The sequence below is a fragment of the Arvicola amphibius genome, chromosome 2 (assembly GCF_903992535.2).
Source record: "Arvicola amphibius chromosome 2, mArvAmp1.2, whole genome shotgun sequence".
Classification (NCBI taxonomy): domain Eukaryota; kingdom Metazoa; phylum Chordata; class Mammalia; order Rodentia; family Cricetidae; genus Arvicola; species Arvicola amphibius.
The window spans coordinates 185,056,324-185,072,301 of record NC_052048.2 but is presented as its reverse complement, the minus strand read 5'-3'; the positions used below and the strand labels follow the sequence as shown (position 1 = coordinate 185,072,301).

The window sequence follows — 15,978 nt, the reverse complement described above, 5'->3', positions numbered from 1 at the left end:
AGGTTTAGAAGCTTTATAAGCATTCAGACTCATTTTATACTTTATATTTTGTTTTTCAAAGACAAACTCACACAACATAGCCTTGGCTGGTCTGACATTCATTATGTAGCGAAGGCTAGCCTAATTCAAAGCAACCCCTCTTGCGTCTACACCCCTAGTGCTAGAATTACAGGCATACATCACTATGCCCTCCCCAGATAATCTGAGTTTTAAAATGAACATTGCAAGTTGTTCTTTGTGAATTTTCTAAGGCTGTAATTTCACTCCCTTAGAATGTTGCTATAGGCTCTCTTAGGAAACCCCCATAGTAGGCACATTCAAAAATCCAGTTTTAATTTAGAATAAATTCCTCCTATTGCTAAATTAAATATCAATTTCAGTTGATTTCTTTCTTTCCTTTTTTTTTTTTTTCCTAAACTGCCTGAAGCCCCAGATTTACAAAAGGTGCGCAGTAACCTAAGCAAATAGGATTTAGGGAGATTAAGCCCTCCCAGAGAACACTGGGGTCCAGCTATACTGAGATGACCCCCTGCTTTCTTCTTTTGTGCAGAAGATACAGCAGCCTGCATTGAGGTTGTGAATGCTTTAAATGACTGTAGGCATTAAACTCTACTTTTCTAAGATGTAAGGTGGAGATTAACCCCAACTAGCGTTCCTGTGGGGCCTGGAGAAAGAGAATGACATAACCAAAAAGCCAAAACAATTATAACATGACAGATGGGAGTACCTAGTTAACCTTGAATGAAGCCCTTTATTTTGCTAATACTTTAATGACTCGGAGGCCAAGTTGAATGCTGTCTTCGTCTCCTTGCTTGTCAACAGCTGCAGTCTTTCACCATTCACGAGGATGACATCGAGGGTGGCCACTCTAGCGCCTCTGCTCAGAAGAAGCCGGTGGGGACTAAGGGTGACCACGAGGAGGAGGTATCTGAGACCAGAGCACCAAAGGCTGACTTCCCAGTTTGCACCGATCTAGAGCTGGAATATAATCACGGGGTGTGGTGTGAACTCAGGCACAAGCTGGAGGGTCTGCTGCCCTTAGCCTGGTGGCTCCTGAGTTAGCAGGTTCAAGAAATCCCAGGGTAGACACTGGGGGTGCACGCCTTTAACCCGAGCACTCAGAACCCTTGACTCATGCTGGCAAGAGCCTTCAGCCGTTAGATTCCTGGGTGAGGGGTTCCTTTCCCTTCCATAACTTTCCCTTTTCTATTCTGCCCCAGGGCGACTATGACTGATGATAATCTATGATCTAGCTTGTTTTTTTTTAAAGATTTTATTTATTTATTATGTATACAATATTCTGCCTGCAGGTAGACAGGCAGGCCAGAAGAGGGCGCCAGATCATTACAGATGGTTGTGAGCCACCATGTGGGTGCTGGGAACTGTACTCAGGACCTCTGGAAGAACAGCCAGTAGCCAGTGCTCTTAACTGCTAAGCCAACTCTCCAGCCCTATGATGTAGTTTGTAACTGATGTGGAAGGCAGACACTCAAAGCCTCCAATTACCCTGATAGAATGAGCATTTGTTACATAACATGCATTGATATATATTGTGCCCACAAATATGTAGTTATTGCTGTAATAATAAAAAGGGGATTAAATTTCTCACTATAAAAGGAGGAGAGATGGGAGAAAAAAAAAAGAAATGAGACCAAAAATTCTCTGTTACAGTTCAACTTTGGAGACATCTTTGTCCACCAGGCCATCCACACCATCGAGTACTGCCTGGGCTGCATCTCCAACACAGCCTCGTACCTTCGTCTCTGGGCCCTCAGCTTGGCTCATGCAGGTGAGTGTGCAAGCCAGGAGGTGTGGGGCTGCCAATCCTATCACCCGGAGAACAGACTCTCTCTGTTCATGAGCAAGAATGCCTTCTCTGGGTCATCCGTAGTGTGTTAACGACTGTTTAATGTTTTTCTTGGATGTCTGTCCGGTCCTTAAGCAACTTACTATAATTTCCCATACTTCTGAAATTGCCTGAACAGAATCTTAACATGAGCCTGGCATGACAAAATGCCACAGATGGGGGTGGCTCCAGCCAGAAGCAGATTTTTTTCCCCTCATAGTTCCGGAGCCTGGAAGTTTGAGATGAGAGTGTCATTGCGGTGGGGCTCCAGTGGAAGGCCGCTTTGTAACAGACACGCACGCGCGCGCGCGCACACACACACACACACACACACACACATACACGCACACGCACGCACGCACGCGCGCACACATGCTCAGAAGGGCGAGGGAGCGAGAGCGAGACCACCAGAGTGAATACGCTCTGAAATCCCCCAATCCCACGGCTAAGGACCCCTCTCATATTTCCAGTCACCCCTCTCAGACCCTAGGCAAACAAACCACGCTTCATTCATTCTTTTAGGGTCAGCAATTTTGTGCCTGTCTCCTTTTGCTGCCGATAGCCCTAGCTGGCTGCTCCTGGCGATCAGAGTGCGCAGGCGTCGTTGGACGGCCGCCACTGCGAGCAAAGCTGTGTTGGTTGAGCTTCCGCTCGGCCTTCAGAGGGATTTTTGGGTTTGAGGTGATAGGATGGAAATGAGGGGCACTGAGCAGGCACACCTGGTGGCTGATGATGTCTCCCACTTGCTCCCCCAGAGCTGTCCGAGGTGCTCTGGACCATGGTGATGAACATCGGCCTTCGCCTTCGGGGCTGGGGAGGGCTCATCGGGGTCTTCATCATTTTTGCCATCTTCGCTGTCCTGACCGTCGCCATCCTCCTGATCATGGAGGGCCTCTCGGCCTTTCTGCATGCCCTCCGGCTGCACTGGTAAGAGCTGGGGGAAGGGCAGCCCGCAGGCAGGGCTGATCGGCTGCTCAGAGCCACCACTTAGCTGCATTTTCGGAACCTCGGTCTAGTCGTCTGTTTGTGTGATGTGCGTGATGTAACATATGTTCACACGTATGCATATGTGTTGGTTGCCCTGTAATGTGCTTTCATTTGCTCTGTGCTTACTTGTTACTACAGTTGGCTTCAAAAGCAGTCAGGTGACAGATCTGAACCAGGCTGGTAGAGAGGACGTTAAGTGAATAGGCCTGCTTGGCTCTTGTGGTTGTTGAGGGTGGAAGTGGCAATGACAGAACAAGCCATGGGACTCGACAGAGGAAATGGAGGGTGCCACAGCAAGCCCGTGACATGCCTAGGACACACTGGGGCTTCCATTGTTAGGAAGCTTTTGATTTTTTTTTTTCATTTTATGTGTATGAGTGTTTTGCCTGCATGTATGTCTGTACACCATATGTCTGCAGGGCCTGTGGAGGCCGGAAGAGGGCATCAAATCTCCTGGGACTGGAGCTGCACACAGTTGTGAGCTGCCATGTGGGTGCTGTGAATCGAACCCAGGTCCTCTGCAAGAGTAGCCAGTGCTCTTAAACGCTGAGCTGTTTCTCCAGCCCTCGGAAACATTTTTATGTTTACATACTGAGTGGAGAAAACTGAGGCATCCCGTCTCCATGCTAACATTGCCCTCCACGGCGTGAAGTTTGCATCTCCGTAACGTCCCAGAGCAGAAATGATCATGGGTGAGACTGGTCATAGAACGATTTAAAAATGCACGCCAAGCTCCTGCTCCGTCTGTACTAGCATGGACCCCACAGCTGGGAGTCAGGGTGCTGGTGGAAAGGCACGTAGACCTCATGAAGAGCTGTCGCCTCGTGCACTGTGGTTTTCAGACAGAGCATGGAGGGGTGGCATCCTTGCTTGGGTGGAGGCTGTGGGGGAGGTGTGTTGTGGCCCGTGAAGCCTGAGGAAGAGAGGTGGGAGGAGGGGGCGTGGTAAGAGGGAGGCATAAAAGGTTGCCTGGTTCCCATGGTGTTCTGTGCGCCGTGCTGCTATCCGGCAGCCTCCCACGGTTCAGCCTGCTCTTTCCGCCCTTCCCTGTCACCACAGGGTGGAGTTCCAGAACAAGTTCTATGAGGGCGCTGGCTCCAAGTTCTCCCCCTTCTCCTTCAAGCAAGTCCTGGAAGGGGCCGCCGAGGAGTAGGCTCTCCTGGACCCCTGGTGCTGATGCCAACTGAAGGACTTCACTCTCGTCTCTGATGTCAGCCCAGGCCAGGAGTCCCACGCGGCAACCCTGTTGGCTACGTGAAGTGGGAAGCTGTGTGAGGCGTGGGATTTGGCAGGATTTAACCACATAACCCAAGGGCTGCTTTTTTCATTTGGGACTTTATGTGCAGCCAAATGGTCAGATACTACAATAACTGGGAAATGGGGGAGGGGACACTAGACCACTATCTCCTAATAGTTTATTTTTGTTTTACTTTGTATCTATTTTGAGACAAGGTCTCATTAGCTCTAACTGTCCTGGAAATAGATGCATAGCCAAGGATGACTTTGAGTTCTGACTCCCCCCTGCCTCTACTTCCCCAATGTTCAGATGACAGCCACCAGCCAGCACACCTGGATCTCCTGCAGTATTTCAAGTATTATAATCATGAAAATAAATATCTGCTTTGTTCACTGTTTCTTTAAAATGTCTTTATTCAAAATTAATCCATGCCATTGAGCATTTTTAGTTAGAGGCCAACACTGGACGATGGAATTACACAACCTAATCCAGGGACGGATCAGGTTTGTGTTTTCTCCGCATTCCCCCTTGTTAGGGGCTTAGCGTTACAAGCTTACAGACTACCTCAAACATTGGCACCCCTACCAGAAGCACAGCTAATGCCCTGTGTGTAGAGGGAGGCCCAGCCCCGGCCTGGCTCTCTGCATCACTAAGTCCTGAGGGATGAAACCTGACAACCTGACTCATTCCTGGGCACTGCTTATTGTCACCCCACGGGGCTGGAGTGACTGGGGAAGGAGATGCAGAGGCTTGGTCGGGTTCTGGGAACCAGTGTACAGGGAAGGAGACTGCCTCATAGTTGGGTTCCTTATCCTTTGGGTCCGAGAGCCCTGAGCCAGTTTCTTAGGATGCCTGTACTGGAGATCCCCCAAGTGCCTGAGGAGATTCGTCTTGTGGGTTGTTTCGTCTGAATGGCCTGAGTCCAGGTGAAATGCTATCTCTATCACACTATTTTTGTGTGCTTCGCGACCGACTAAGTCCTTTCTGCCTAAAGAGCCCATTAGATTCAAATGTGTTTGCATGTATACCATAGCACACATGGAGATCAACAGACAACTTTCCTTGTTATTGTGTGCACCAGCCTAGCTGGGCAGTGAGTTCCCAGGGATGCTCCTGCCTCTGACTCCCATCTTGCTAACGGAGCAATGGGATTATAGATGCATGCAACTGTGCCTGGCTTTTCCATAGCTCCTGGGGTTTTGAACTCAGGTCCTCATGCTTGCTTTGCAAGTACTTTATTTACTTGCCATCTTCCCAGCTTGTGACCCTTATCTTTTAGACCCCACTTGCTGCCCTATGCCAAGACTGACTCGTGTCAATGGAAGCAAGTCTCAAACCTCAAAGGAAGTGGCCGTGGTCCTTTCCTGTCTGTCACAGCCTGCACAGCAATTCGAGGCCTGTCTTTTAAAGTATTCACTTATCAAGGTTGGATCAAAGGATGATTATTGTGTTTGAATTCCAGCTGTGAATGTCAACATGTGCATTACTGGACCAGAAATGGAGTTATTCCCCCCTGCCAAGTGCGTAGGAGGCTCTCCACCTCTCTGGACTGTAGAAAAGAGATTAAGACCTGGGTGATGGAGGGGATGCTCGGTCCATGACAGCCAACGGAAGAGACCATACGTGCTTATGAGAAGCCCATCCTCTCCTGCTGTCACGATCACCAGGAAGTTTTAAGGTTCTCAACTTGCTGGTGTCCTATGGACATCCGTCTAAAGACTGTACCCTGCATAGATGGCTCCAAGGCACCGCCCACCCCAGCTCTTTTAGAAATGCCCCTCCCACCTGAGAGCCACAAGCCCATATTCCCCCCCCCCCCAAGGTTTGGCAGCTGCTTTCTGTCTCAGACAACACTGTTATTTTCTCTTTAACAACAGATCAGGCGAGGGCTGTTTAGAAGGGGGCGTGCCCTCCTTGCCGCTCACCTGGAATGCCAGGTGGTTCCTTAACGAATCCTGTTTGGAGAACCGAAATGAAAGGAGGGTAGATAAGTCTAGAGGCAGAGAGGCCTCCGGAGCTGCCAGACCGGTTGCGGTGAGACAGCCCTCAGGGACCCACTGTCGTGACACTTTCCGAGGGATACGCAGGTGAGAAACTTGGGCAGCAGGTGTGTGTCTGCTTTCACTGCTGCTGTTGAGGGTAGAGAGGGGAACCAACCATTTGTGGGTAGTTGGAGGCAGATGGAGCGTGAAGCCTTCATTATTTTTTAAAATCATGTATATATGATAAATGTTTGTGTGTGTGTGTGTGTGTGTGTGTGGTGTATGGACATGTGTGCGCAGGTCTGTGCCCTGTGCACATTCCCAGAAGTCAGAGGAGCACACTGAGTGTCCTGTTCTCCCTCTCCACCTATTCCCTTGAGACCGTCTCTCAATGAACCTGGAGCGAGGCTGGTGGCCCACAGACCCTAGGATTCCCCTGCCCCTGCCCCCACCCCAGTGCTGATTATAGAGACCCACAGCAGCGCTGGCTTTTTATATGGGTTCTAGGAATTTGGAATTGAGGTCCTTATTCAAGTACTCTCCCAGCCACTTACTAATTAATGACAGTATTTTTAAAATCACATCACACATACAAGTCAGCATGAAAAAGATCTACAGGGGCCCAATTACTTCTGGCTTTTAAAAAAAAGTTCATGCATCAAAATACAATTGAATGAAGTGTCCATCTGTCCCTTAGAAGTCTGACTACTCAAGGGCCTCTGAGTGGCGGAGTCAACCCTAACCTCTCTTTATCCATCCACACAAACTTTCAGGTGGCTTGAAGGTGGGTTGTGTATCATGTCCTCACTTCCGTGTTTGAGGAAGGGATGGCTGGGGGTGCTGAGTTTTCTCCCTTGTTTCCCTGAGTTGGTGTGGTTTAGATTCTGTCCTGCCCTCCCCTCTTCTCCCTCCTGAGAGCCCACCTAGCTGAGGAGCAATTGGTGGCTGCCGGGGGAGGGAAGGTGTTTAGTGTGCTATGAAGTCCATTTTATAATTGATTGCCACTACTTAATTTAAAATTACCAGCTAGGGGCTGGGGAGATGGCTGTCAGTAAAGGGCTGTCCCATGGAGGCATAGGACCTGAGTTCAGATCCCCTGCACATGTGTAAAAAGCTAGGTGTGGTAGCTTAAACTTACAATTCCTAGTGTTGGGGCAGCAGAAACAGAAGGAGTCCTGGGGCTCACTGGCTGGGCAGCCTAGCCTAACCTGTGAGCTCCAGGCCAAGGAAAGACCTTGTCTCAAGGGTGGTGGATGACATGCCTGAGGATAACATCCAAGTTGTCCTCCACACCCCGCACACATGCACATAAATGCACACAAAATTCTCTGACCTCTAAATACCTGTGTGTGCATGCATGTGTGTGTGCGCATGCACGTGCATGCACATGTGAGCGTGTGTATGAGAGTGTGTGTGTATTTCAACACACCTTTACCAAATAGCCAAGACATAGCTCAACAGTGTTCAGAAAGAGGACAGTCATCTTAGAAATGACTGCCCTCGTGGCAGGCTCCTGAAGGGCCTGAGGTCAGCTGTTGTACACATGGAAACCCACCTCCATGTGGAGATGGGCTCTTGTCTCCTCCCTTTCAGGTTAATCCAGTGGGGAAGGTCAAGTGACCTGGCAAGGGGACCACCCCTGGGAAGTTGGGTTTGCTTTAAGATAATGTACTTTTTCATCCTGGAATTCACCCCTTGGTGCAGTCCCTGTGAGTCAGTATGGGGCTTAGCTGTATCTGTTTACCTGCTTCAAGTCCTGACTCAGAAAGCCACAATCATCCCTGTGAACACTGGCCAGAGCGCCTCAGCGTGTTTTTAAACTCTAATGAATGTTTTGGGTTTCCTTGCTCGCTCTTTCCTTCCTTCCTCCTTTCCTTCCTTCCTTCCTTCCTTCCTTCCTTCCTTCTTTCCTTCCTTCCTTTCTTTCTCCTTTTACTTTTTTCCTTTCTCTTTCTTTTTACCTCCTCTCTCCTTCCCTCCTTTTTCTCTCTCTTTTAAAAAATATGTGTATGAGTGTCTGTGCATGTGTGTGTGTGTGTGTGTGTGTGTGTGTGTGTGTGTGTGTGTTACCCTTGGAGGCCAGAAGAGGGTATCAGATCCCATGGAACTGGAGTTGTTTGTGGACCTCTGTGTGGATGCTGGGAACTGAACCAGGTCCTATGCCAGAGCAGTATGTGCTCTTAACCACTGAACCATCTTGCCTGCCTTCCCTGTTCCTTTTCTAAAGCTCACTGCCCTACCACATTGCTACCTCCCACCTAGTGGCTATCCTCCCTGCCTGCCTATTCTCTCCACTCTCCCTCCTTGCAGATGTGAGATTCATAGCTTGCCTGCCCTGGCCTTTCCCTTCAACTCTAACAAATTGTCCTCAAGCTTCCATTTCAGCCCACTCTTTGCTTCTGTCTGGCTTATCAAGACAGGGTAGTCCTCCTTATCTGTGTAGTCCTGGTTGTCCTGGAACTCTGTAGACCAGGCTGGCTTTGAACTTTGAACTCAGAGATCCTCCTGTCTCTGCCTCCTGAGTGGTGCTGGGATTAAATGCGTGCACCCCCCTGCCTGGGACACTCATCTTTCTTTTTTGTGGCACCAAACGTGTCCTTTATGAGCAGTACCCACAGCAGGAGTAGTGGGGTTCTCAGCCTTCTCCCGGCAGGGTGGGGCAGGGCAGGTGCAGGATAAACACTGTCTGTGAGCTAACTTGTTTGCTCCTCACGCCAGCCTAAGTGTTAGGTGCAATCACTATATATCCCTCATTTTAGTGGTGAGGAAAAGGAGGTTTACAAGAAGACAAATTCCTCAAGCCAGTGTCTAATAAATAGAAGGGGATTTAAACACAAGAGTAGTCTGCTTCAGATGAGATGGATGACAGGAAAAAATAGGACTTGTGTGTGCATGTGTGTGTGCACAAGTGTGGGTGCTCGTGTGTGTGTGTGTGTGTAGCTGTCTATGCATGTATGTGCATATGTATGTATATGCTAGGGGTCAACCTCGGATGTGGTCCCTCAGAAATGCTGTCCACATTTTCCTGAGGCAGGGTTTCTCACTGGCTTGGAACTCATAGGCTGGGCCAGGCTGATTGGTCAGACAGCCCCAGGAGTCTTCTTGTGTCCACACCACTTTTCCTCCCCTCCCCTCCCCTCTCCTCTCCTCTCCCCTCTCCTCCTCCCTCCCCTCCCCCTCCCTCTCTTCTCCCCTCCCCTCCCCTCTCCTCCCCTTCCCTCCCCTCTCCTCCCCTTCCCTCCCCTCTCCTCTCTCCTCTCCTCTCTTGTCTCCTCTCCTCTCCAGTCTCCTCTCCTCTCCTTTCTCCTCTCCCCCCTCTCTCCTCTCCCCTCCTCTCTCCTCTCCCTTCCTCTCCTTTCTCCTCTCCCCTCCCCTCCCCTTTCTCCTCTCCTCTCCTCTCCCCTCCCCTCCCCTCTCCTTTCTCCTCTCCTCTCCCCTCCCCTCTCCCTTCCCCTCTCCCCCCTCCCCTCCCCTCTCCCCTCCCCTCTCCTCTCCTTTTTCATTTCCTTTCCTTTTCTTTTTCCTGCTTCAACGTTTTCTTTCAGGGAGAAGACACCACACTTGAACTTAAGAAAAACCCTTTCCAGCCCAGCTCTTTTATTTCTTTTTATACATCAGGCCATGAATTCGTAGGGAATGGGCTCTAGCAGCTCAGGCTCCGTCCCGTTAGTCCTCACAGTGTGCTTCTCTGGGTGGAGCAGGCTGGCGCTTCAGCTGAACCCAGGTGCCCTTCTCTTTGGCTTCCTTTTTCTCCTGGCCGTTCTCCTTCCCCCGCCTCAGGAAGCTGTCTCTGCTCTTCGAGTGCTTGATGTGTTCAATCCGCACATTAATTCTCGTGGCAGGAATCTTGCCCTTAACTTGCTTGTTTACAGTGATGCCCACAGCATGCTGGTGACACTGTAGACTCTCCCGGTTTTGCCATGGTAACATTTATGGGGCATTGGGGCATTCCTTTTTTGAATAGTGCCCATTCCCTTGATATTGACAATATCACCCTTCTTGTAGACTTGCATGCACATGGCCAAAGGAACAACTCCATGTTTCCTAAGGGCCTAGAGAACATAGCAAGTGCCCTCCTCTCTCCCTGGTGTTTGCTACTTTGGCGAGTTCCTGGAAGATGGCTGCTGCAGCTGGAAGCGCTCTCTCTCTCTCTCTCTCTCTCTCTCTCTCTCTCTCTCTCTCTCTCTCTCTCCTCTCTCTCTCAGCCTGGGTTCTATGTATAGAAAAAGCTCCTCCTCCCAGTCAGCTACCAACTTACCTCCCAGGACTTTTGACGGCTCAAGGCAATTTTACATGAGTAGACTTGCCACATGAGATGCTCTCTATGGTCATTATGTGTCCTCTCTGCTACTGTCCCTGGCTTCATTAGGGAAGCTGTGTGGGGAACTGGAGTGACCCCCCGATGGCAGCCAAGCAGAGAGAACCCGTGACGGTTATTAGCCTTCGGAAGCTGAGCCAGGCAACCCCAGAGCCACAGCAGAAAGGTAAGACCACAGCAGAAGGCCTGACTTTTAGACTAATGCCTGACATTGTTATAATAATGAGTAGGGGCCAAGGTTATATATAGGTCAGTTGGCAGCATGCTTGCCTAGCCTGCATGAAATCCTACGCTGGTTCCCAGTACCACATAAACTGGGTGTGGAGGTGCATGTCTGTAATCCCAGCGCTGGAGAGGGAGAAGCAGGAGGATCAGGAGCTGGAGAGGGAGAAGCAGGAGGATCAGGAGTTCAAGGTCATCCTCTGCTGCATGTAGGAGCTTGAGGTCAGTCTAGGTCATGCAAGACCCCAATAAGTAATAACAATCATGTTGCACATACCTCCAAAGGTGAGCCACAGTCCTGGGGGTTCCATTCCCACCCAAGTGGTCCTTACGTTCTGCCTTCCTTGTCAGAGACAAAGACGTTCACGGTGGAGGATGCGGTGGAGACCATTGGGTTTGGACGCTTTCACATCGCACTCTTTCTGATCATGGGCAGCACGGGGGTGAGTGCTCCTGGAGAGGCTTGGCAGCTGCGGCACTGTCCTCTCTGCCGGACACCGGCTTTCTGCTGGCCTCCACCACTGCACTGGCCGTCCTAGGGAGTGGGAGTCCTGTGGAAATCATTTCATCAGCCCTTGGCATGGGTTGGCTGGGAGCAATGGAATGCGTGTGTCTGTCCTGGCAATTCCAGACTCCTCGTAAAAGTTTACATTGAGATGTTGGGGAGAAGGGAGAGGACCATGGGGTTATTTCACGTGGGGTAGACACGTGGCCCTTGAGCGTGTGTGCATTGGTATCACCTGGAATGCCTGCTGTCAGGAAGATTCTAGATCCCCTAAGAGGATTTCCCTTCTATTAGTGCCATGTGTTTCTCCTAACTTTTGTTGTATGCTAGGCATGGTGGCTACACCTGTAATCCCAGCATTTGGCAGGGAGCTATAAGATCAGGAGTTCAAGGTCATCTTCTGCTGTGTATTGAGTTTGAGGCCAGCTGGGGATACATGAAATCTGACTTCAGTTCCTGGAACTCATGTAAAGGTGTGAGGAGAGAAGGGCTTCCTCCCAGATGGGCTTGTGGACACACACACCACACACATACATACACACACACACACACACACATATACACACACATGCACACAAATATACACACATTTTAGGCTTTTTGTTTTTTCTTTTAATTTTTAGAAAGGGCTAGTGATATGTCTCAGTGAAAGAGACATATGTAGTGTGTGAAGTCTCAGCAAAGCCCTGGGATAGGTCCCTACTCCTCCCACCCACCCCCACTTCCCTCTACTTCTCCACCCCCACCAGTACAAAGATCAAATCAGGTAAAATCTGTTGTTTTTAGGGGAAATGGGATCTTGTTATGCTGTCCTTGGTATGGTGGTCTTAGGTGATTCCAGTCCTAAATAATTAATTCTCTAATAACTTCCACTAAATATTCACTAACTAAAAGCAGCAAATAATATTCAGATATATAATTATGCCACTTGAGAGGAAGAAACAGGAAGATTAGGAGTTCAAGTCTAGCCTCAGCTACATTGCAAATTCAATGTTAACCTGGGCTATTTGAGACTGTCTCAAAAACAAATAAAAAATGACAGACAAAAACTGGGTGTCATGTCTTATGACTGTCATCAAAACACTTAGAAGGCCGAGGTAGGGAGACTGCTGTGAGGCTATCCTAGGATACACAGGGAAATTTCCCCTAAAAACACAAATAAAACAAGACCAAAAGTCATCCAACACAGAGGCATCTTTCTGGAGCTGTGTGCTTTCTCAGGAGAGAGGGTGGAATAGAAAGAGGCACGTCAGAAGCATCACACCTCGCCTTTCATGATAACATGCCACACAATGCGGAACCCTTCCTAACATGCAAAGGGAAGACTCTTTTGGCTCTAGCTCACAGTTCCACACTCGAGAGCCACACAGCAGGTTTTACTACCTTCTGTTATTGGAGAGGGAGAGCGTTACTCCTAACTAGTGCATTTCCTTTGGGACCCTTTAGACATTCTGTCCTGATGGTTATCGCCCATCTGTTCTGTATCTAAGAAGGAGGAGTTTAGTAAAGCGGACATCTTTCTGAGATGGCCCTGCTGCCTCAGTCCTGTGCTAAAACATCCCACTCTGAGCACAGCTGCAATCCTCTAGAGAAGACAAGCCACATACTAAGAAGAAGACCCCAAGCCTGGGGACCACTGCTCCTCCATAGGTGCATTTTCATCCCCAGAGACACTCTGAGGGATGCCCTCCAAAAAAATAGGAAGCAGGGGGCTGGAGAGATGGCTCGGAGGTTAAGAGCATTGCCTGCTCTTCCAAAGGTCCTGAGTTCAATTCCCAGCAACCACATGGTGGCTCACAACCATCTGTAATGGGGTCTGGTGCCCTCTTCTGGCCTGCAGGCATACACACAGACAGAATACTGTATACATAATAAATAAATAAATAAATAAATAAATATTAAAAAATAGGAGGCAGGAGGGTAAATTGAAAGCCTCAAAAAAAAAAAAGAGTGAAAAGAGTAGAAAAAGAATGAAAAAAATGACAAAACACAGCCTCAGAGATGAAGGAAAGAGTAAGTTTAAAGGAGACAGTCAGATTAAAAGGAGTACCCCCAAGAATGCAGCATCCCCGCTCAGCAGGAAGCAGCCAGCCAGCCAGATTGATGACACCCAAATTCCCCAAAAGATTGTTGAGGAAAAGAAAAGAAAGAAAATAAAGGGGGTGAGATGTTGGGAGCTGTGAACCCCCCAGATCCTGAATTTCTTGTAAACAACTTGTTCTCCTCTGCTCTGAGACAGCCTGCAGCTGCTCTGAGCACGAGACCCTCGGGAGTTCCTGATGGCAGGAGAGTGGTTTCTGGTGGGTTTGGCTGGGGCGTGGCTAGCAGTTAAGGATCTCTATATAAGCAGCTCTGGAACACAATAAAGGGGGCATTGCTGTTTCAAGGATGATCCATGTCTCTGTGAGTCTTTGTGTGTTTCAATCTCCAGCCCCTTGCCCGGTTCATGAACTGTATGGTAGCGCATAGAGCTCAGACGGGTGTGGTGTGCTATAAAACCCCAGACAAATGTGTTCTCCTCCTTTAGTTCTCCTTCCTCTTCCTGATGTCCTTGTCTGTGATGTTTGTGTTCATCTTGCCCTGCAGGTACAGGCCCTCAGATTTGGCTGGACTTAGTGGTAGGTACTGTAGTCCCAATGACTCAGAGCACTGAGGTAGGAGGATCACCTGAGGTTGAGAGTTCAAAGCTGACTTCGGTGGTGTGTGCACCTGCAATGCTAGTGCTGTGGGGAGCGGGAGAGATGGGGGGGGGTCCCTGGTGCTTCCTGGCCATCCAGCCAAGCCAAATTAATGAGCCCCAGGTTCAGGAAGAGACTAAAAAATAAGGTTGATCTAGAGGGATGGCAAAAGACCCTTGGATGGAGGATTCTAATAAACTGCCTTGGCCAGCCCTTAGGTGGGCGGAGCAGACAGAACAGGAAGAAGGAAGTGAGGTAGATGGCTCAGTCAGATGCCACGCCTCTCCTAAGTGAGATAAATTGCCCCGCCTCTCCTCTCTGGGGCAGACTGCCGTGCCTCTCCTCACGACGGAGCCAGCCACCAGGTCAGACATGCTGAATCTTCCCCGGTAAGACACCACTCACGGTGTTACAAAGATTATTAGATATGGGTTAGTCAAAATGTGAGAAAGAGGCTGGAATTAATGGGCCAGGCAGTGTTTAAAAAGAATACAGTTTGTGTGCTGTTATTTCGGGGCATAAGCTAGCCGGTGGCCGGGAGCCGGGCGGCCGGAAGCCCAGCTCCACACTACACCCTTGCAAAAAGACTCCTGCAAAAGACCCAACACCAACATGGCAGCTCACAACCATCTACAGCCCCAGTTCCAGGGGATCCAATACCAACTTCCGGTTGCCATGGCTCCTGAATACATGCATACACTCAGGCAGACACACACACACATACACACATACTACTCAAAAATAAATAAGGTAGAGGTGACTGTCGGGAGGAGACAGTGTGGGCATGTCTCTTTCTACAACCCTCCCTTGAGGAGCCTGTCAGGCTGTCCTGTCTTTGTTGTCCTTTATTTAATTCACCTGTTCCTACTCATTCATTTCTGGTTTCTGCTTCCCTCCCCTGGGAGATAAACCCACCCTGAAATGGAGTGTAGGATATGGATAAAGATTAATTGTGTGGTTTAGTTTCAGCTAACTTGGCATAAACCTAGGCACGCCTGGTGGAAGGGAACCTCATCTGAAGAACTGATCCCATCAGATTGGCCTATGGGCACGCGCAGGGCATTTTCTTGATTGATGCAAGGGTGGGTGGGAACGCAGCCCACTGTGTGGGTTCCTATTACAATTTATAACAGACAGTGCTGCAGGAACTCCTCCAGCCGGTTCCAGCCTCGGGCAGGTGGAGCCTGTTTAGAAAGGTAGCTAAGCAAGGCAGGAAGCAGCTCCCCTCCACGGCCTCTGCTTCAGTCCCTGCCTCCAGGTTCCTGCTTGGAGCTCCTGTCCTGCTTTCTCTCCATGGTGGACTACAACCTGTAGGTTAAATAAACCCGCTCTTCCCCTCATTGCTTCTGGTCCTGGTGTTTATCCCAGCAACATAAAGCAAGCTAGAACACTAGTTACCCTTCTCCTCTCAAATTCCTCAGTAGCACATCCTACACCATCTGTCGAGTGGACATTCTTCCCTGAAAATGAAGTCCTTGCTTGTGCCCATTGCTTTGTCTTCCAGCCTTCAGAAACCTTCCCATCTCCTTGAGACCCCAGCTTCCTGATGTAAGAAGCTGTTTCAAAACCTCCCTTGTAGCCGGGCGGTGGTGGCTCATGCCTTTAATCCCAGCACTCGGGAGGCAGAGGCAGGCGGATCTCTGTGAGTTTGAGACCAGCCTGGTCTACAAGAGCTAGCTCCAGGACAGGCTCTAAAAGCTGCAGAGAAACCCTGTCTCAAAAAAAGCTAAAAAAAAAAACAAAACAAAACAAAAAAAAACACAAAAAAACCTCCCTTGTAAATGTGTGTCCTACCATCCTCATAACACACCGTGACTAGCCAGGCTCACCCGCTAGCTCAGTGACTGGCCCCTCGGACAATGTTACTGAGCACATGCGCAGGTCAGCACGCACAGGGAATCTCTAGGGATACTCCCAAGTTGTACAAACTGTGGCTATCACATCTAAGAAAGCTGAGGATCTCCTACAGGTGTCTACTTCCTTTTTGTACTGTTTTGCTCAGCGTGAGGTTTCTCCAGTCAGGGTCTTGATAGGAAGCCAGTGCTGGCCTCAAACCCACCATGCTCCTTCCTGCCTCAGTCTCTAGAATGGTGGGATCACAGGTGTATGCTACTGTTTATTTATCTAGGGGAAGGGAAAAGAGGACATCGGGACTAGGAGGGTGACAGACCTGTGTGGCGGTGACATGAGCCTAGTGTGTTTC

At 49.4% G+C, this 15,978-nt stretch overlaps 2 protein-coding genes and 1 pseudogene across 3 annotated transcripts in view; 2 read left to right on the top strand and 1 right to left on the bottom strand.

The window, feature by feature from the left end:
* Positions 1 to 4,467, top strand: part of Atp6v0a4 (ATPase H+ transporting V0 subunit a4) — a 73,754-nt gene extending 69,287 nt beyond the window's left edge. Inside the window, exons 18-21 of one of the 2 annotated variants that reach the window (XM_038318554.1) lie at positions 820 to 924; positions 1,672 to 1,789; positions 2,602 to 2,773; positions 3,893 to 4,467. In XM_038318554.1, coding sequence (XP_038174482.1) covers positions 820 to 924; positions 1,672 to 1,789; positions 2,602 to 2,773; positions 3,893 to 3,986 — 489 coding nt within the window. In that variant the 3' untranslated portion in view covers positions 3,987 to 4,467. The remainder of the gene's footprint in view (positions 1 to 819; positions 925 to 1,671; positions 1,790 to 2,601; positions 2,774 to 3,892) is intronic. The other variant, XM_042054469.1, reaches the window with a different exon arrangement.
* A 5,199-nt stretch (positions 4,468 to 9,666) lies between these two features.
* LOC121677101 lies at positions 9,667 to 10,418 on the bottom strand (annotated as a pseudogene).
* A 36-nt stretch (positions 10,419 to 10,454) lies between these two features.
* Positions 10,455 to 15,978, top strand: part of Svopl (SVOP like) — a 51,211-nt gene continuing 45,687 nt past the window's right edge. The window contains exons 1-2 of the mRNA XM_042054571.1: positions 10,455 to 10,536; positions 10,944 to 11,035. Coding sequence (XP_041910505.1) covers positions 10,455 to 10,536; positions 10,944 to 11,035 — 174 coding nt within the window. The remainder of the gene's footprint in view (positions 10,537 to 10,943; positions 11,036 to 15,978) is intronic.